Here is an 18,019-nt window from a genome sequence, read left to right as displayed (position 1 = left end):
CTGACAGCTTGAAGTTAATGTTTAACAAGCAGCGAGTAACTTGGGCAGTACAAACAAACTACCCACCAGCTTAAGAAATTACTGAGCTGTGCTTAAGTTAACACTGAAGCTGGCTCCATAGACTTCAATGTTGTGGTATTTGTTTTGGTAAAAGAACATGATCCTAAAATAGTTTTAACAGGAGTTATAGTGAAGAGAGGCTGCAGCTTAGCAGAAATCCACCATAATCACTTTGATAGACCGTATAAATGATCATTTATCATTTGCAATTAGCCAATTTGAATTTTATTTATATTCCAATACTTCACAACTGTAATTGCTTTAAGTCACTTTGCATATTAAGCTAAAGACCCTATAATATTAGAGAAGAAAAACACAACAACCAGATGTTCCCTATGAGCACGCACTTGGCAACATTGGGAAGGAACAACTCTGTTTAAAAGAGAAGAAACCTCCAGCAGAACCAGGTTCAGGGAGGGCAACTATCTGCTGCAACTGGTTGGGGATGAGGGGAAAGACAAGGATGCAGAGGGAGTCAAGTATCTGGACTCTATGTTTCTAAGATTTTTAGGGTCGAGCACAAAAACTCGCTTTCGCCTGAAATTAGAAGCAGGAAATTCGAGGTCATCCAGGCCTTGATGTCTTTAAGACATGACTGTAGTTCAACTAATTGATTTATGTCACAGGGCTTCATGGAGACTTTGTTAAGAAACAAACCAACTTCTGTGTTTTTTACTATTACACTCCAAAAATGCTTTTTTTAAAAAAAATTATGCAGTATTGCCAGTGACTATATTTTCAAGATTTATCGTGCTATACTTTGTTTCTATCGCACACACTGACAGAGGACGGTGACCTATAGTCCAGACAGATATGCTGTCTTTACTTAACCCCAGTTATCAGGCTGAAAGAGTCCTGAGAGGATCTCGCATAGATTCCTTTCTGCTGCTGATGGATTTGCCTCTAAAAGTCAGACAGACTTTGTTCTCTTCTCTAAACAAACACTATGACAGTGTGCAATGTACAGACAAGTCTGTCATTCTTTACAAAAGCAGGCTCTGAGGACACAAAGTAGTTGTTGTTGGTGATGTTCCTGTGTGTGTCAATCTGTTTGTTCTTAGGCTACGTTCACACTGCAGGCGAAAGCGCATCAAATCCGATTTTTTCGCCCCTATGCGACCCGTATCCGATCTTGGTATGACAGTGTGAACGGCACAAATCCGATATTTTCAAATCCGGTCTGGGTCACTTTCGTATGTGGTACTGAATCCGATACGTATCCGATGTTTTAGAAAGCGACTGCTGTGTGAATGGTCAAGTTGCAATAAATCCGTCTTTTACGTCACTGACACAAGACAGACGCCAATTATCAGCACCGGAGAAGCGCCCGATAGGACATCACGAACGATTTCCTACCATCCGGTGAAACTGTTGGGAAGACAACGTTGGAGAAATGTGAACATTTTATTTTTACTGTATTTTCTGCAGATTCTGACAGAAATCTGCAACTATCCTTTGAAGCACCGCTCCTCTAAAACAGCAAAAAGGATCATTATTAGGTCATCTACATTATTATGTAAATAACAAAATAACTTAAAGCAAAAATCTGGAAACATAAAGTCCGAAGTCTTTATATTAAGGGCCATCAGTCAAACAATATTGTTTGCTCTGGGTCTAAACAGAGCGAGTTGTGTGTGACATCTTTTGCGCATGCGGGCCGCTTTGAGCGTTCACACTGGAGAGCGTTTGATGTCGCATTTTATGTGTAGTGTGAACAAGCAGACAAAAAAAAAAAAAATCAGATTTGATCAAAAAATCGGAATTGAGCATTAAGACCTGCAGTGTGAACGTAGCCTTAGTGTATTTTATAGTAAAAGTGTCAGATTATTACATAAAAGTGTTTGGACTTGAATTCAAACAATGCCTCCTTGATTTCACACAAACTGCAGACTGAGGTTACTCTGTCATGTCAAATATGTTTGTGATCAGTAATGATATACTATTAGATATTATGATACCCCTAATCCAAGAAATAATGATTAGGAAAAAGTGAAACATGTTTAAAACAAGACAAACAGCATTAGGTCTGGGTATTATTAACTGTTTTCCAGTAAGTAGAGTTACGTTTCTGATAATACTGTTTTAAATTCAACACATGGAAACTCACAATTCAAAACAGAAGTGTTGTTTGTGTTAAACATGTTTTACCCAGTGTCCTCTGCAGGTCTGAGACTGAAGTGCAGCTGGTTCTCAGAGGGATGACCTGCCAGGCTGTACTTCAGCGTCACACAGCCCTCTGCTGCCTCTGAGCTCTGACACAGAATTACAGTGTTAGAAGTCCCGTTAATTACTGTCTTTAACCTCCTAAGACCCGAACTCTTCCACGGCATGCATTTTTAATTTCTCTTTGATATTTGGGCTGATTGGGACCTGATGAATGTAAAAACAAAGAATTACCAGATTTTTATTTTTTTTTACCTGATTTTTGTTTCTAAGAAAAATGGGAGCCACATATGAGGATATTCGTTTAAAATTTTGATAGAACAGTAGCAGTATAATGTCTTCGTAAGTGTATATCAGGCCCTTGTAGAGCAAAATTAAGTATTTTGGTCTAAATAACCCAAAATGTGATGTCCACATGTGGACGCCAGGTCCTAGGAGGTTAAATACCTAAACAACAACATGAGAGGCTGCTGCTCCTACCTGTCCAGTGAGCTGGGCATAAATCAGTGAGCTCTGACCCTGGAAAAGTGTTGTGATTGGTGGAGAGAGGACAGTGACAGACACTTCCTTTGGTAAATCCCATGTGACTGAGATGTCGACCACAGCTGGCTGCAGAGCAAATCGCAGCGACTGCATCACCTGAAAAATAATGAAAAACTCTCCAAATATACACAAACAGCTGGAACAGACATTTTACTCACTGCTAGTGATGGGTATTGACAAGATTTTCACGATTCCGATTCTATTTTCGATTCTGTTTAACGATTCGATTCTTTATCGATTCTTTTTAAAAAAGGAGAACACTAAGGTCGATTAGCTTAGAACTTTATTTTATATCTTCTCTTTGAACAAGATAGAAATTTAGGAGTAACATGGCCTTACAAACCCAACAGTGAGATCTTAAGAGATCCACAGCCTACGGCTCTTCAATGGGGTGTCACAGGGTCCCCAGGAAAAAAAAAAAATTGTAAATGTAAAATAATAAAATAAATATTCTTCTGTAGCAAAAACAAAGTATAACATAAATTCTGTAGCAATTACACAAGAATATCCAGTAATGTTCCTGCCTACAATTAAACACATTCACTTACTGAAAATCGGGGGCATCTGCTGTGGCAAATGGGTGCAAGCCTTTGACCACAAACTTAGTCACTGCTCGGTGACATTCGTCTATCCTGGCCTGAAAGGAGACGCTACCGGAAGACTGCAGCGAGAGCTGCCAGCATCTGAGCCAGACAGACTGTCTGTCTGTCTGTCTCTCTCATCATGGTCACCTAAATGCAGCGCACAGTAATGGCAGGTTTTGTAATAAGGCAGATCGCGCTAACATAATATGCAATGTTAGTTGATTATTTACCTGCCGTATTAACGGGAGAGGACGTGCAAACGTTACTGCTGCTGCTGGGTTGAGATTCACGAGTCCGGAGCGGAATTAAAAACACGACATTCATCATTTCATTTAAGGTCATCGCGTGTTTTGTGAGCAAATGCTTTTGCATATTCGTAGTGTTTCCTCCCTTAAATGAAATATCTACTTTGCAAGTATTGCAAGTTGCCCCGTTGTCATCCGTTCTCGTAAAGTATAACCAAACTTTTGAGCGTTTGAGCCGCTTAGGTGCCATGTTTCCTGCCAGGTAAATGACGCTCCGCAACGTGGTGACGTCATTCGGGGCGATTGGAATCGATAAGGGAATCGTTTGCAAAAATGGCAAACAATTCCGAGGAACTGAAACAGTGGGAACCGGTTCTCAACAAGAACCGGGTTTCGATACTCATCCATACTCACTGCACGTTTGATCTTAGTGAGTATCTGCTGCTGCTGTAATATTTAACTTGACTTATTATCATAATTACGATTATTATATTTGTATAGCACTTTTCTATTTGAATATTAAAGATAAGTATACATGTTTGAACATACGTGCACATAAACAGACACATAATCAACCATACGGTCAGACATTTATTCCAACATGCAAACTGCGGTCGAAAATCCAGGGGAAAAGATTAAGGGAAAGCTGACCAATAAAAATGTGTTTTAAGCACTCAAAAAAAAAAAAAAAAAAAATACAAAAATCACCTCACCTGATAGGGTGAGAAAGCCTATTCTAGAGTTTGGGCACCACAATCTCAAAAGCATGATCGCCTCTGACTTTAAAATCAGAGCGAGGGACATTTAGGAGACACTGGTTACAGGATCGGAGAGGTCGGCTGTAGTGATGAGGTCTCAGAAGCTCTGCTATGCAAGCTGGAGTGGTGTGAAAAAGTGTTTGCCCCCTTCCTGATTTCCTATTGTGTCACACTTACTTGTTTCAGAAACAAATATTAGACAAATAACACAAGTAAAACCAAAATGTAAATTCTAAATGAAGGTGTTTATAGGTGTAATAAATGGGGGGAAAAAACAAACCCACAAAAACAAACCCTGTGATCCAAGGAAATTCAGGGACATATGTGAAACAAAGCAATTGAGATATATTACTCTGGAAAGCCATTTGTAAAGCTGTGGGACTCCAGCAAACCATACTGAGAGCCTTTATCCACAAATTGGGAACACATGGATCAGTGGTGACCAGCCAAATAAAATTACCCCAAGAACACAGCACAACGCACCCAAGAGATCATGAGGTCCCCAGAACAACATCCAAATAACTCTAAGCATCACTTTCCTCAGCTAAGGTCAGTGTTCATGACTCAACCATAAGAAAGAGATGGGGCATAATGTCCAAGTTCCAAGATGAAAACCACTGCTTATCAAAAGGTGCATAAAAGCTCATCTCAGTTTTGCCGGAAAACATCTTGATGATCCAAGACTTGGGTAAATATTCTTTGGACTGATGAGACAAAAGTTGCACTTTTTAGAAGGTATGTGTCCCATTACATCAGGCTTAAAAGTAATACGGGATTTTAAAAAAGGAACATCATGGCAATAGTAAAATATGGTGGCAGTGTGGTGGTCTGGGACTGTTTTAAAGCCTCAGGACTAGAAGACTTGTGGTAAATTTAACCATGAACTCTGCTGTGTACCAAAACATCCTGAAGGTGAATGTACAGCCATCTGTTTCGTAACAACAAGCTGCACTTGGGTTCTGCAGCAGGACAAAAACCAGTAAGTCCACCATTGAATAGCTTTAAAAAACAAAATGAAAAATTTGGAATGGCGTATTCAAAGTCCTGACCTGAATCTGATTGAGATGCTGTGGCGTGACCTTAAAAAGACTGTTCATGCTCAAAAACCCTCCAATGTGGCTGAATTACAACATTTCTGCAATGATGAGTGGGCCAAAATTCCTCCACAGCCTGTAAAGGACTCATAACCAGTTATGGGTGACGGTGAGGAGGAAGCATAGTCTTAAACTGAAGCCCCAGGTACACCACCAACCTGTTCATGTGTCTAACCGTTTTTCCCCACTCGGCGACACACCTGCTGGGGGTCAAACTCTGGTAATTGGTGATTCTGTTCTCAGACATGTGAAGCTAGAGACACCGGCAACCATAGTCAATTGTCTTCCAGGGGCCAGAGCAGGCGACATTGAAGGAAATTTAAAACTGCTGGCTAAGGGTAAACGTAAATACAGTAAAATCATAATTCACGTCGGCAGTAATGACACCCGGTTACGCCAATCGGAGGTCACTAAAATCAATATTGAATCGGTGTGTAACTTTGCCAAAACAATGTCGGACTCTGTAGTTTTCTCTGGTCCCCTCCCCAATCAGACCAGGAGTGACATGTTTAGCCGCATGTTCTCCTTAAATTGCTGGCTGTCTGAGTGGTGTCCCAGAAACGATGTGGGCTTCATAGATAATTGGCAAACCTTCTGGAGGAAACCTGGTCTTGTTAGGAGAGACGGCATCCATCCCACTTTGGATGGAGCAGCTCTCATTTCTAGAAATATGGACCAATTTATTAAACCCCCCAAAATATGACTATCCAGAGTTGGGACCAGGAAGCAGAGTTGCAGTCTTACATGCCTCTCTGCAGCTTCTCTCCTCCTGCTACCCCCCCAAAAACCCATCTCCATTGAGACTGTGTCAGCTCCCAAAAAGACAAAACAAACTAAAAACCAGCAACAAACAACTTAAACATAAAAAAAAAAATCACAAAGACAGAACAATACAGTATCCACATCTGAACCAAAGAGTAAAACAGTGTGGATTATTAAATATTAGGTCTCTCTCCTCCAAGTCTCTGTTAGTACATGACTTAATAATTGATCAACAAATCGATTTACTCTGCCTTACAGAAACCTGGTTGCAGCCGGATGAGTATGTTAGTTTAAATGAATCAACACCCCCGAGTCATTCTAACTACCAGAAATCTCGAAGCACAGGCTGAGGGGCGGTGTGGCAGCAATTTTTCACACCAGCCTATTAATTAACGAAAGACCAAGACAGACTTTTAATTCATTTGAAAGCCTGATGCTTAGCCTCGTCCACCCCAGCTGTAAAACTCAGAAACCAGCCTTACTTGTTACCATCTATCGTCCACCTGGGCCTTACACAGAGTTTCTCTCTGATTTCTCAGACTTTTTATCTGATGTAGTGCTCAGCTCAGATAAAATAATTATTGTGGGTGATTTTAACATCCATGTAGATGCTAAAAATGACAGCCTCAACATCGCATTTAATCTGTTATTATACTTAATTGGCTTCTCTCAAAATGTAAAAGAACCCACCCACCACTTTAATCACACTCTAAATCTTGTTTTAACATATGGCATAGAAACTGAACATTTAACAGTGTTTCCTGAAAACCCTCTGCTGTCTGATCATTTCCTGATAACATTTACATTTACAATAATTGATTACACAGCAGTGGAGAGTAGACTTTATCAAAGTAGATGTCTTTCTGAAAGTGCTGTAACTAAGTTTAAGAATATAATCCACCCATTGTTATCATCTTCAATGCCCTGTACCAACATAGAGCAGAGCAGCTATCTGAACACTACTCCAACAGAGGTCGATTATCTTGTTAATAATTTTACCTCCTCACTACGTACGACTCTGGATACTGTAGCTCCTGTGAAAACTAAGGTCTCAAATCAGAAGTACCTGACTCCGTGGTATAATTCTCAAACACGTAGCCTAAAGCAGATAACTCGTAAGCTGGAGAGGAACAAATTTAGAGGATCATCATTTAGCCTGGAGAAATAGTTTGCTGCTTTATAAGAAAGCCCTCCGCAAAGCCAGGACATCTTACTATTCGTCACTGATTGAAGAAAATAAGAGCAACCCCAGGTTTCTCTTCAGCTCTGTAGCCAGGCTGACAAAAAGTCAGCTCTACTGAGCCAACAATCCCTTTAACGTTAACTAGTAATGACTTCATGAACTTCTTCACAAATAAAATTTTTATCATTAGAGAAAAAATTACCAATAATCATCCCACAGATGTAATATCGTCTACAGCTACTTTTAGTACCATCGATGTTAAGTTAGACTCTTTTTCTCCAATTGATCTTTCTGAGTTAACTTCAATAATTAATTCCTCCAAACCATCACCGTGTCTTTTAGACCCCATTCCTACAAAACTGCTCAAAGAAGTCCTGCCATTAATTAATTCTTCAATCTTAAATATGATCAACCTATCTCTAATAATCGGCTATGTACCACAGGCCTTCAAGGTGGCTGTAGTTAAACCTTTACTTAAAAAGCATCTCTAGACCCAGCTGTCTTAGCTAATTATAGGCCAATCTCCAAACTTCCTTTCATATCAAAAATCCTTGAAAGAGTAGTTGTCAAACAGCTAACAGATCATCTGCAGAGGAATGGCTTATTTGAAGAGTTTCAGTCAGGTTTCAGAGCTCATCACAGCACAGAAACAGCTTTAGTGAAGGTTACAAATGATCTTCTTATGGCCTCTGACAGTGGACTCATCTCTGTGCTTGTCCTGCTAGACCTCAGTGCTGCGTTTGATACTGTTGATCATAATATCCTATTAGAGCGATTAGAACATGCTGTAGGTATTACAGGTACTGTGCTGCAGTGGTTTGTATCATATCTATCTAATAGACTCCAGTTCGTGCATGTAAATGGAGAGTCCTCTTCACACACTAAGGTCAATTATGGTGTTCCACAGGGTTCAGTGCTAGGACCAGTGCTGTTTACATTATACATGCTTCCCTTAGGCAGCATCATTAGAAGACATAGCATAAATTTTCACTGCTATGCAGATGGCACGCAGCTCTATCTATCCATGAAGCCAGGTAACACACACACACCAATTAGTTAAACTGCAGGAATGTCTTAAAGACATAAAGACCTGGATGGCCGCTAACTTTCTGCTTCTTAATTCAGATAAAACTGAGGTTATTGTACTCGGCCCTGAAAATCTTAGAAATATGGTATCTAACCAGATTCTTACTCTGGATGGCATTACCTTGGCCTCCAGTAACACTGTGGAACCTTGGAGTCTTTTTTGACCAGGACATGTCCTTCAACGCACATATTAAACAAATATGTAAGACTGCTTTCTTCCATTTGCGCAACATCTCTAAAATTAGAAATATCCTGTCTCAGAGTGACACTGAAAAACTAGTTCATGCATTTATTACTTCCAGGCTGGACTACTGTAATTCTTTATTATCAGGATGTCCTAAAAACTCGCTGAAAAGCCTTCAGTTAATCCAAAATGCTGCAGCAAGAGTCCTGACAGGGACTAGAAAGAGAGAGCATATTTCTCCTGTTTTGGCTTCCCTTCATTGGCTTCCTGTTAAATCCAGAATTGAATTCAAAATCCTGCTCCTCACATACAAGGTCTTAAATAATCAGGCCCCATCTTATCTTAATGACCTTGTAGTACCATATCACCCTATTAGAGCACTTCGCTCTCGCTCTGCAGGCTTACTTGTTGTTCCTAGAGTATTTAAAAGTAGAATGGGAGGGAGAGCCTTCAGTTTTCAGGCCCCTCTTCTGTGGAACCAGCTTCCAGTTTGGATTCAGGAGACAGACACTATCTCTACTTTCAAGATTAGGCTTAAAACTTTCCTTTTTGCTAAAGCATATAGTTAGGGCTGGACCAGGTGACCCTGAATCCTCCCTTAGTTATGCTGCAATAGACGTAGGCTGCCGGGGATTCCCATGATGCATTTTTCCTTTCCAGTCACCTTTCTCACTCAGTATGTGTTAATAGACCTCTCTGCATCGAATCATATCTGTTATTAATCTCTGTCTCTCTTCCACAGCATGTCTTTCATCCTGTTTTCCTTCTTTCACCCCAACCAGTCGCAGCAGATGGCCGCCTCTCCCTGAGCCTGGTTCTGCCGGAGGTTACTTCCTGTTAAAAGGGAGTTTTTCCTTCCCACTGTCGCCAAAGTGCTTGCTCATAGGGGGTCATATGATTGTTGGGTTTTTCCTGTATTTATTATTGTGCGATCTATGTACAATATAAAGCGCCTTGAGGCGACTTTTGTTGTGATTTGGCACTATATAAATAAAATTGAATTGAATTGAATTGAATTATTACAAACGCTTGACTGCAGTTGCTGCTAAAAGTGGCCCAGCCTGTTATCACAATCAATTTTATTACACAGGGCAATTCAGGTTTGGATATTTTTCCCTTTAATTACTTGTGTTATCTTTGCCTAACATGTAAATTTGTTTGGTGATCTTAAACATTTAAGTGTGACAAATAGACAAAAGGGGGAAACACTTTCTCACACCACTGTACAGTGATTAATATGAATTATGAAATATTTGTTGGATAAATATGTAGAAAACCATTTGCAGGCAGTACCAGTGATGCCACCCAGTTTTGTATTATATTAATAAGAGTAGCATGATCAGTGGTATCAAAGACTGCAGATACATCAAGCAGGTATAAAATGGAATTTTCACCCTTATCCAACTGCATAAGAATATCATTAGTAATTAAATGTTTAATATGTTTTTTTTCAGTGCTGTGGTTTTGTCAATAACCGGATTGATTAATAACAACTTTCTCAAGGATTCGTGAAATAAACAAGAGTTTGGAAATTGGTCCATAATTATCTAGAACAGTGGGAACAAAGCAGAGGAAAGATGTTGGCTGTTTTCAAGTAATCTGGAATAAAGTGAGATGAAAAGGACTGATTGGTGATAGAGAGAAAGGAGCTGCCAGGCAGAACCTCTTAATGAATTTCGGAGAGATTATGTCCATTGGGCAGGACAAAGTGTGCATGTGTGAAACAATGTCAAGGAGATCTGTCGAGAAAATTAGTTTAAACTCAGAAGAGAACTGATCAAGAGACTTGGGCCAGTTGAAGACGTGCAGACTTGTTTGCAGTCACTGCAATACATGGCAGGGAAAGCAGATTGAGAAGCATTAAGGAATCTGCTGATGGTGTCAAACAAAAACCTTGGATCAGATTTATTACCAAAAATTAAACCAGCAAAATAAGATGATGTAGTATCTTTTATGAATTTGTTAAATTTGGTCCTTCATAATTGTGTTTAATGTCTTACTTTTGGTTGCATCCTGTCAGTCCCTGTGATGAACTGAGCGTGACCTCCTCCTTCCTTGGCCATCCCATTAATGAGGGCAGAGCTGGCCCCTTCCCCAATCCCAAAAGAGAAACACCTGCAACACAACATGTCTGAAGGTTCTCAGTCATCCAGGTCATCGTAATCTAAGGAGCTTGGAAAGAAAAACATCTGGACTTCTTTAAGTTTGTTTACGTTTTCTTGAAGATGTTTCACCACTGAAGCTTTTTAGCTTGCTTTTCTTTCCAAGCTCCTTAGCCTGCAAATACAACAGTTTTCTTTAAATACACAGAGGACCCTCATTCTGAGAAAAGTGTAGATATTGTTGTGTGTTTGTGGTTTCACCTGTGAGAACCTGAATTCTTCTTCACCAGATCGATCACTTCTTTGGTGTTCCCCACCTCTCCATCAGTAAAGACAAAAAGCTAGAGAGGAGAGTTGGCACATAAGGACATAACATGAAAACCCCCCCCCCCCATCTTTTTCTATGTCAAAGTGGTTTTCATCTAGCTAATGTTTCTAAAGGCCGCAGTAAATTAATGTATACCAGTGTGTATATTAGCTGTCAAGGCTAACTGAGAATCCAGGGCTGGCTGTAAATATGTTTGAAGGGCTCCAGGATTTCTTTTCTATGTCTAAGCACTTTCTGTCATTTACACTACGCATTTACACACACTGCACTGTGCATTGGGGGCCAATAAGACATCTGCTGCACAACCTGAGCCATAACCACCCTAGGAAAGTGTCCCACTTTATGCGTTACCTGTCTGGGCTGATTGGGAAAGCAGGGCTGGCTATAAATATGTTTGAGGGGCTCCAGGATCTCTGTTCCACCAAGATTAGCCTCCATCTGCCCAACCTTCTTCAGAGCCTCCTCCATGGTCTGCTGGCTGTACTCCACACTCTTACTGCCATCACATGAACACATGCACCAAAACAGCCATTAAGATAGTTTAACAAAGACAGCAGGGCCGTTCTTGGGCTGACTGATGTGAGGGAGAGACTCACAGGAAGATGTGTTCATATCTGGACCCGAAACTGTAAATGTTGAAATAGCAGCCCAGTGGTAAGCTCTTCAACAGGAGCAGCAGAGTATCCTTAAGAGAACAGGGAAAAGATGGTGAGGCCACTGTGTGAGAGAAACATTAAGAAATATTTTATAACTCTAACACCACATCATAAATACCCTGGCACTGCTCATCCGAGATTCCTGCTGCTCACTGTAATTGGTAGCACAGTCCATACTTCCAGATCGATCCACTACGAACACAAACTCTCCACATGAAGCCGTTGAAGACATCACAGACTGGGGAAACTCAGGGTACAGACTCACCATCACCACCGGATCACCCATCAGAGAGCCTGAAAATGAGAGACAGAAAAAACTTAAATCAACATCGCCTTTCAGTGTTTATTCAAACATATTTAACTCCTGAGTTGATGAGTAAAGATAATTAACTTTTTATTTGCAAATCAACAACTTCTCTCATTTTCACTCACCCGGCTCAGCAGAGGCCTGTCCTGCCTCCACCACAGCAGTGGGCTGGTGGGCGTCTTTGTAATAAATCAGCAGTTCAACATCTCTGTCAAACTTGTGTCCTGCAGCCAGCTTGACCTGCACACCACAAACACATTCATATTTATTCCTCAGTAATAAGTAACAACCACACACAGCAGACCCATCAGCACTCTACCTACCGTGGCCTGGGTTTGATCAGTGTTGAGGTACTGCAGAGGGTCCAGGGAACAGTTGGACTCTACTTTAGAGATTGGACGAGGAGAGGACACTCGGGCAGAAAAAGACAGACTGTAGGGCACCAGAGAGGCTGGAACAGAAGTCACCTGGACACCTGCACCTTCACTACCTGTACACAACATCAGGTTAGAAATGCTGTAAACAATAAGGCTGCTCACAAGAAATAGCATTTATATTAATTTAAAGTTCAGAGCTGTTCAGGAATAAATAGATCAGAGTACAAATGATAGAGAACCATACATCTGTGTGAGCAGCTTTATAACTTAACAATTCAGCTGTGCTCTGTGTGTTCTGCAGATGTCCCACATACTTGATCAATCTTAACAGAAAACTTTGCAAGCTGGGACATACACAATCTTATTTTTTTAAACATAATTTTTAGACATTTTTTTAATATCTGAAAATCACTTTTTCTTCTAGAAAATGAAGTTGAAGGTTGACTTCATTTTCTGACATATATTGTGTTCTGAGGGTTTGCTAAAGACCTAATATGGTTTCACTGTTTCTGGTCCAAGTATTCTGAAGTTGTCCTACCCTGAGGTTGGTATCGAGGGTTGAGCACAGCAGGCAGACAGAACCTCAGACCATCATCAGCCTGCACAGCCAGCTCAATGATGTACTCCAACCTGATGGAGGCGCTCTCTCCTGGAGGCAGACTGCCCACACGCAGAGAGAATATATCTGGACTCTCATCACTCTCCTCCAATAGGAAGGCCTGCTGACCGGAGCTCAGAGCATCATCATACTCCTCACTAGCCTGAAGCACAGGTGACACATGTCAGTGACATTCACTGTGTTTATTTTGAATCTCACTTATAAACAGGTTATATTTACTGTCTAGCTCACCTCCTGTTTTTCCTTCACCTCAGCTACAATCTGTGTCTGTCCAATCTGAGCACTGAAATGACAGACAGCAGCATCTCCAGGCAGAGGGAAGACAAAAACAGCCTCTAATGGTTTGTCCTCCTTGTTCTCGTAGTTCAGAGTGGAGACCACTGTAGCCACATGGTCCCTCACCTCCAGCTCCACCTCAATGCTCTTCAGAGGAACTGACAGAGAAATAGTATTAGAATAAATACAAACCATACAGATATTTTACAAATGGTTGATTCACAGATTGTGTCTTGTGTTACATTTCAGCCACACAAAAGTCAAACATTAAAGAAGCTGGTACTTAAACATGACTGTCCGATAGTGTCACAATGTGTTTTTTTTTTTTTTAATTATAAGTGATTTTTTTGTTTCGTTTTTTTATCCATCAATTCTCTTCTGTACATGGCCCCGTAAGGGACATGGGAGAAAAAAAATAAAGCTGAAGTTTTGCTTGATCTCGCAAATGTTTTTGCCGCATTCTTCGGAGGCCGCCAGCTCGAAGCCGACCGGGAGGTCGAGGCACGATGTGCGGGAGTGCGGCGTTCCCCCCGGCTGTAGTGGGCCTCGACCTCCTGTTAGCTTCGAGATGGTGGGTAACAGACATCTCCGAAAACGTCAGAGCAGTTTTGCAAATATGTGACGTCATGATAAACCCAGCAGATATTTGACGTTTACACAGCTACATTCACGCCTCAAAATATCTTACAAGTTAATTTTGTGACCCAGAAAGGGTAATATTAAAACTTAGTAGCTGCCACCATTGTTGGAAATGAATTGGCTGGGCCGCACTATGAATTCTGGGATAGGTTGGGTTACGAAGGATACACCAACTCGGCTTTCAAATGAGACCTGTGAAGTATGCAGTCTATTTTGCGAGATCTTGCAAAAGTTTATCTTAATTTTTTTTTTCCCCTTCTCCCATGTCCCTTACGGGGCTTCGTATTTCTGTGCTATTGTAACATAAGAATATACTCTGCATGACTCATAGCCATATGCAGCAGTAGCCCACTGTCCAGGATGCATATGGTCAACTTCACCAATTTGTAGAGGCTCAGCATGGCTTGGTGCCATCCTGATCTCTTCACCAGTCAGTGTGGGAGACCCAGACATTTTTATTATATGCGCTTTGGTCAGTAGATGTTGAAAATAGCCATGAACCTCGATGCAGTTCTCATGTTGATAGGTTAAAAAGCAATTACCATCCAGCTATTGAGAGAGGTTTGTTGACTACAGCCTCAGTCATTGTAAAATTATTATGTATTATGTGCCACTACAAATGAAAAAAGTCTACATTTCATTTGAATATTAGATGAATGAAAAGAGGCTGCAGAGAAAACAGAAGCCTCTTTTCTGTCAGTACCTGGTATCTTCTGGAGAGTTAGCAGACCACAGCGGTTCATCATTGTACCTGTGGAAACAAAAACAGGACTTGGTGTTGAAATAAACACATTCTGGGGATTCCTTAGCAATATAAATAATTGAAAAGCAAAAAAAACAACAAGTATTGTCACATTAATCTCATTGATAGCATCCTGGTAATGATTGATTCAATGAATATGACCAATTTCGAAGATCTGACAAACTACTTGCTGTAAATACATATTGCCTGACCGTTAAAATGTTAACCTAGTTTTCCTCTGACAAGGCTAATAACCAATGACAACAGGATCTCCCCTCAAATACCCAAGTTGATGTCATTATAAAATAATTGAAACATACACACAAGCAGCAAGCCAAGAAATGTAATCTCTCCAGCAACAATTGCGTTTGCGTTGAGGCTTCTTCCTGATAGGACATGCAGGAAATATCTCGTCTATGCAGCCTGGAACACTGTAAAATATTTTCTTCACTGAAATGATTAAACTCATTAACTGATTAAACTGTCAGTTATAACTTCCTGTGAGCATCAGTGCTTAGTTCTATGTCCTAAAAATGTATGGACGTTCCAAGTCAAGAATCAAGTTTTAATGGGTTTTTTGTTTGTTTTTTTTTTAAATATGATGCTAGTGGTGGTGTTTGATATGGGCGACATGGGCCGTTGTCAAGGGCGGCATCATGGTGACGTCATCAAAGTGACGTTTATCAAACTGTGTCTATAACGAACAGAACATCATACTGACCCGAACACTGTTGGAAATATACTTCAAACTGCAGAAATTTTTCAAGTCTTCGCATTTTACACACAGAACGATAAAATAAAAAATTAATAATTTAGTTTACTATTTTAACGCTCAGTGCCCTCTCAGTGCTGCTGTTCATTTCTAACGTGACAGCTAAACATTCGAGCTCTGAAACTTCAAATATTAAGGGTTACTAACCTGTAGATGCTTCGTTTTTCAGCAGATCAAATCAATAAAATAAAAAAAACATCGATTCAATCAATAAAATCGAAAGAATTGATCATTTATTGAACTGGTATTCTTAAGAGCGTTATGTCAGCCGCAAATCCAGCTGTGTGAAACAGAATTAATTCCAGTCAATTTAAAACTGCAACTCTGAACATAACCTGCTCCTGGCCAATGCAGTAAATGCGTTATATAGAGTGCATGTTTCATGCCAGCCGTTTTCGCCTGTTTATCATCCTGTAAGAGCTCAGCATTTTAAAGAAGAAAACACTGCATGACTCGTTTCTATGAATTCATTCAGCTTTAATCTGCACACAAATAACAATTAATACCCCCTTTAGACTCGACACAGAAACATGTGGATTATGTTATCACTGAGTGAAATTTCGGAAAACGCTACAAGAAAACACAGCAACCAGTTAAGCTCCAACATCTGGGACTTCTTCCACGCTCTGCTAACTTCCAGTCAGAGGAGTTCCATACGCCGTCGGTGAACGGCATCCCTTTCTTTTTGAGACCGTGACTGTGCGCCTGCCCAATAATGTGTGACACCAAGGCCCCAGATCCAATGCAATATTTCCATTTTGTGACACTGGGACCCGAAAACATATTTTTAAAAGAAATCATGAAAACTGAAAGAGAAACCAATGATGCGACAGTAGGAATCAACTGACCAACTAACCAAAAAAAACAAAGTAATGACTACAATAAACCAGCGAGATATGAAAATATAGCCAGTGAAGAATGATGCGCGATAGAAACTTACCAAACAAGTGTATCCGGACAGGTTCACTACAGTTCTGTTCTTGTAGCAATGTTTACGCCACACACAGCAGACTTTATAGCAACAAGTCACTGCTGCCGAGTACCTCTCATTTCCTTGCCTCCAACAACCGGAATGTACTGGGTGGGTGGAGCTTCAAATTGCAAAACAATTTTTCTTTGGGTTTGTTTGGTTTGTTTGAGAATACCTTCTGTGAGTTCCATTTTTACTTTGCAATAGCTCTGAAGTGTTGAAAAATCTTATGCTCACACTCAAATGTGACCATAAGACAATCAAAATAGAACACATGAAGATTCATTATCTCACTTTCTACAGCTGTACAAACACATTTTATCTAAAATGAGTGTATTGCCACCAGAGATGGGCAGTAACTAGTTACCGTAATCCGATTACTTTTTTCAAGTAATGAGTAAAGTAAGGGATTATTATTGCAAAAAAATTAGATTACTGTTACTTTCCCGTAAGCACGCTGCGTTACTAAAACTGATTTTTTGCGAGTGTGTCTCATGAGAATGAAGCGAGTGCAATGTTTGTGGCAACAGCTGTAGCTGTGTCCCAAAACGTAGGCCGCATCCTTCGGAGGACCCAGCCTTCGTGGTCTACGTGGGCCAGGTCCTTCGATGACCGGGAAGGCCGGAAGTGCGAGGCTGTGAAATGGGACAGTCTAGCCTTCAGATTTGCGTCAACGCTGTCTCGGTGGAGTTTAATAAACTCGGCCGTCTGCTCCTTGCTATCTAAAATATAACAGGACACTGGCATAAATTCTCGACTGTCTCACACTTCTGTTCAATCAGTTTTCTGTTTGACGTTTATTCAGCTGTGTGAAAATACCGGAGTAACCGACCTGATGGATTAATAAAGTTTTAATCTAATCTAATCTAATCAGTTTGATCTCAGTCAAACCGATTTATTCCGGAACAAATAACACCAAAAAAAGCCAAACAATTGCATTTTTAAGTTATCCGAGTGACTTATATATCATGTTTAATCTGAGTAACGATAGACAGCTGGGGGGGGATTGAAAACGATGTGCCGGGAGTCCGCTGCTCTTGCCGGCTTGAGTGACCATTGAATCCCCGGCTAGCTATCAAGCGGTTGGGTAACAGACGTCTCCGAAAACGTTGGAGCACTTTTGCAAATATGCGATGTCTTGATAAACCAAGCAGATACTTGAAGTTTACACAGCTACTTTCTCGCCTGAAAATATGTTAAAAGTTTATTTTGAGACCCAGAAAGATTAGTAAGAGTAATATTAAAACTTAGTAGCGGCCGCCGAGGGAAATTTCTTTTGCAGTTCGTCTGAAAAGCTGCAGTTGCGCTTTGGCATCTTTGAAATATCACCAGGCGTGCTGCTGCGTGCTGTCTGTCCTGTCTGTGAGCGCAGAACGTCAGATGTCACACATATGGGTCCTCTGTAGGAAAACCTGGACATTTTCATCAGTCTCGAAAATCCCCCCCGGACAGAACGTGAAAAGTGGACATGTCCGGGGAAAAGAGGAAGGTTGGCCACCCTACTCAAGTCACTACTGCGCAGACTCTGGTCGTGTCCAAATTCATGGGCTGCATCCTCCTGAGGACGCA

General features: G+C 40.7%; 1 protein-coding gene across 6 annotated transcripts in view; it reads right to left on the bottom strand.

Moving 5' to 3' along the window:
• The window catches only part of LOC109194294 (von Willebrand factor A domain-containing protein 5A), a 29,746-nt gene extending 13,194 nt beyond the window's left edge, over positions 1-16,552 (bottom strand). For 4 of the 6 annotated variants that reach the window (XM_019367443.2, XM_025897903.1, XM_025897905.1 and 1 more), the window contains exons 1-13: positions 16,421-16,552; positions 14,670-14,717; positions 13,283-13,485; positions 12,971-13,193; positions 12,379-12,545; positions 12,181-12,295; positions 11,867-12,042; positions 11,689-11,777; positions 11,444-11,588; positions 11,026-11,105; positions 10,663-10,777; positions 2,704-2,862; positions 2,209-2,312 (exon numbers count right to left, since the gene is read on the bottom strand). In XM_019367443.2, the coding sequence (XP_019222988.1) occupies positions 2,209-2,312; positions 2,704-2,862; positions 10,663-10,777; positions 11,026-11,105; positions 11,444-11,588; positions 11,689-11,777; positions 11,867-12,042; positions 12,181-12,295; positions 12,379-12,545; positions 12,971-13,193; positions 13,283-13,485; positions 14,670-14,712 (1,619 nt within the window). In that variant the 5' untranslated portion in view covers positions 14,713-14,717; positions 16,421-16,552. The remainder of the gene's footprint in view (positions 1-2,208; positions 2,313-2,703; positions 2,863-10,662; positions 10,778-11,025; positions 11,106-11,443; positions 11,589-11,688; positions 11,778-11,866; positions 12,043-12,180; positions 12,296-12,378; positions 12,546-12,970; positions 13,194-13,282; positions 13,486-14,669; positions 14,718-16,420) is intronic. The other 2 variants (XM_019367444.2, XM_019367445.2) reach the window with 1 other exon arrangement.
• Between the last annotated feature and the right edge of the window lie 1,467 nt (positions 16,553-18,019).

The sequence above is a fragment of the Oreochromis niloticus genome, linkage group LG14 (genome assembly GCF_001858045.2).
Source record: "Oreochromis niloticus isolate F11D_XX linkage group LG14, O_niloticus_UMD_NMBU, whole genome shotgun sequence".
NCBI lineage: Eukaryota > Metazoa > Chordata > Actinopteri > Cichliformes > Cichlidae > Oreochromis > Oreochromis niloticus.
This window is presented reverse-complemented; position numbering and strand designations above follow the sequence as displayed.